Raw genomic sequence first — 3,307 nt, forward strand, 5'->3', positions numbered from 1 at the left:
AGTTCTCTTAGAAATCTTAAATTTATGACACGTAATGGTTATTGAGGGAGACGGAAATTAAATTAGCATGCGTCTGGTCACCAAATGTAAAAAGGGTCTTCTTCTCAAAAATAACCTTCCTCACGTCCGTGTCATAAATCCCATCGGTAGAAACTCCGTGCGATTGTTCCTTCGGGACGGAACATGCTCCCCCCCGTTGATCAATACGGTTGATCAATGTTTGCGCGATGATCTGGCTTAAATTAATTGTCGCTCGAATACAGTCTTTAATTGTCACCGCACTTCGGTGACTGATCGGAGTCGGGAAGTGGTGCCAGTTTCTTCACGTTCCGCTTGTAAATACCGTCTGCGGTTCGAACGGTAACCGCTCTAATGATGCCGTCAGCTCCTGGATGTATTTGTTGGACTCGTCCTAAGTGCCAGCTTAACGGAGGAGCGTTGTCTTCCTTGAGCACAACGATTGTCCCTTCGCGAATGGGTTGTGACCCCCTTGTCCATTTGTGTCGTATGTTTAACTGGTGAATATATTCTTTGTGCCACCTCGTCCAGAAATCCTGTTTCACCTTCTGAATATGCTGCCAGTTTGACAGCCTGTTGTCCGGAGTTTCCCTGAAATCAGTCTCGGCAATGGCCGTTAACGAACTACCAATCAAAAAGTGACCAGGAGTTACGGGGGATGGATCGTTCGGATCAGATGAGAGTGGAGTGAGAGGACGTGAGTTTAAGATGGCTTCGACTTCTATGACAAAGGTGTTGAATTGTTCAAATGTAAACAATTCTTCACCGACGACTCGTTTCATATGGTGTTTAAAGGATTTTACGGCCGCTTCCCACAATCCCCCGAAATGTGGAGATAAAGCCGGCATAAAGTGCCACGTGATCCCCTTTGCGGTGAGTAAATTTTGAACCCTTTGGTCCGCTGAGATTGACCTGTAAATGTCCCTTAATTCGTTGTCGGCCCCGACAAAATTGGTCCCATTGTCGGAATACATGTTGAGACAGAGGCCCCTGCGTGCGATGAACCGTTTGAGGGCCGCAATGAACGCTTCCGTCGTCAAATCGCTTGCTACTTCAAGGTGGACGGCCTTTGTTGCGAAGCAGGTAAATACCGCAACGTATACCTTTATGCGGGTTCGATTTCGGTGGCGTCGCTCCTTTATGAAAAAAGGACCGCAATAATCGACGCCAGAGTTCTGAAAAGGTCGACTCTCGGTGACGCGTGCCGCGGGTAGGTTACCCATCAGGTAATCGACCGTTGGAGGGTTGACTCGGAAACATTTTACGCATTGCCGTACAATTTTTCTCGTCGCGTTCCTTCCGTCGATGGGCCAATATGTTTGGCGTACGTCATACAACGTGGCGGTGATGCCAGAATGATGATTCGTCACGTGGGCGTCGCGTAGAATTAGGTCCGTCACGTGGTGGCCCCTCGGCAGTAAGATTGGGTGTCTTTGAGCGAATGGTAATGTGGAGTTTTGGAGCCGACCTCCCACGCGTAAAATGCCTTCGGTATCGAGGAATGGATGCAGAGAACGAAGTTTGCTCTTTGGATGTAATTCGCCGGAGTTTAAGTTTTTAATGTCTTGAATGAATGTGGTTAACTGTACGGATCGGATGATGCGGTGGTTGGCTTCTTGTAGTTCGGCGATGGTTAAGGGGCCCGTGTTGCGACGGGCAGGTAACCAACGTAGACAATAAGCCACAATTCGCCGGAGTTTGCGGATGCATGAGTATCGCGTGACTATTTCGTTGGATTGATTCATTGAGGTGGCGAGACAGACAATTCGTTTCCTTTCTGGTATTTCGTTTGAAAGGGTGAAACTCGAATTAGGCCATGTAGATTGTCCTTGAGAGAGCCATTCCGGCCCATGTCGCCAGAGTGTGTTGCAGATGAATTGCGACGCTGTGATGCCTCGAGAAATTAAATCGGCTGGGTTGTCGGTAGATTTAACGTGACGCCACGACGATGACTTGGTTTTGCCTTGAATGTCGGCTACACGATTGGCGACAAATGTCTTTAGAGTGGACGGTTCCTTGTTGATCCAATTCAACACGATTGTGGAGTCCGACCAGAAGGTGACATCGTTAATGTTGTGAGTGATCGCCTTACGGGCGGTCTGATAGAGTGTCGATAACAGGACCGCTCCGCAAAGTTCCAAACGCGCGAGTGTAGTGGTTTTTAAAGGTGCGACGCGAGATTTTGCGCAGAGTAAATGTGTCTTGATGTGACCACGTTCGTCAGTGGTTCGTGCATATAAACAGGCACCGTAAGCTAGTTCGCTGGCGTCGCAAAATCCATGCAATTCTATTGATCTTGCCCCCTTTATGATGGCGTGGCGGTCGAAGTTTGTGTTATTCAACAATTGCAGGGAATTCTCATATTCGACCCACTCTGTGTGGAGGTTGGCCGGCAGAGATTCATCCCAGTCGATCTTTAATTGCCACAGTCGTTGCATGAGGATTTTGGCTGTTACTGTCACGGGCCCAAGTAGTCCTAATGGGTCAAAAATTCTGGCGATAGTGGACAAAATGTTTCGTTTGTTAATTTTATTCGTGGTGGGTGCTTGTACAATATATCGAATGGTATCGTGACTCGCGTCCCACGATACACCTAGCGTTTTCATTGTGGTTGCATCGCCTAGAATTTTTGGGTGGATGAGGTCCTCGTGTAGTCCCGAAAGAAGTTTCGGTTCATTCGAGGCCCATTGTCGAATGAGGAGACCTCCCTTCCTCAGTAGATCGGTGACTTGGCTTTGTATGACCTGCGCTTCCTTGATTGTATCGGCGCCGGTTAAGAGGTCGTCGACGTACAAGTCGCGTTTGATAATCGTTGCCGCGTTTGGTGTGTTCGCCGCTTCATCGTTCGCCAATTGATGAAGACACCTTATGGCGAGATATGGTGCCGATGACAGTCCGAACGTGACTGTATTCAGCTCGAATGTGGCTATTTTGCCGTGACCGTTTCGCCAGAGAATGCGTTGGTACGCTCGATCTTCCGGTCGAATTAGAAACTGCCGGTACATCTTTTCTATGTCGGCGGTGATGACGACTGCGTACATCCGGAATCGGATCAGCAAGGAAAACAGATCGTCTTGAATGGTGGGGCCTGTCATTAATGCGTCGTTTAATGATAGGCCGCTGGTCGATTTGGCTGAGCCGTCGAAGACCACGCGAACCTTCGTAGTTGTGCTCGACGGTTTTTCGACGGCGTGGTGTGGCAAATAAAATCCAGGTGTGTTGACCGGGTCGACCTCTGACATGTGACCGAGTGAGAGGTATTCTTCGATCACCTGGGAATATTGTTTTC

The 3,307-nt window shown here is 48.7% G+C and overlaps 1 protein-coding gene across 1 annotated transcript; it reads right to left on the minus strand.

Annotated features, from left to right (window-relative positions):
- Positions 1-266: 266 nt before the first annotated feature.
- LOC144477590 (uncharacterized) lies at positions 267-3,260 on the minus strand. Its single transcript, XM_078195316.1, has one exon. It carries the CDS (start codon positions 3,258-3,260, stop codon positions 267-269), a length of 2,994 nt encoding a protein of 997 aa, XP_078051442.1.
- Between the last annotated feature and the right edge of the window lie 47 nt (positions 3,261-3,307).

This window comes from Augochlora pura, unplaced genomic scaffold (genome assembly GCF_028453695.1).
Source record: "Augochlora pura isolate Apur16 unplaced genomic scaffold, APUR_v2.2.1 APUR_unplaced_2163, whole genome shotgun sequence".
NCBI classification, from domain to species: domain Eukaryota; kingdom Metazoa; phylum Arthropoda; class Insecta; order Hymenoptera; family Halictidae; genus Augochlora; species Augochlora pura.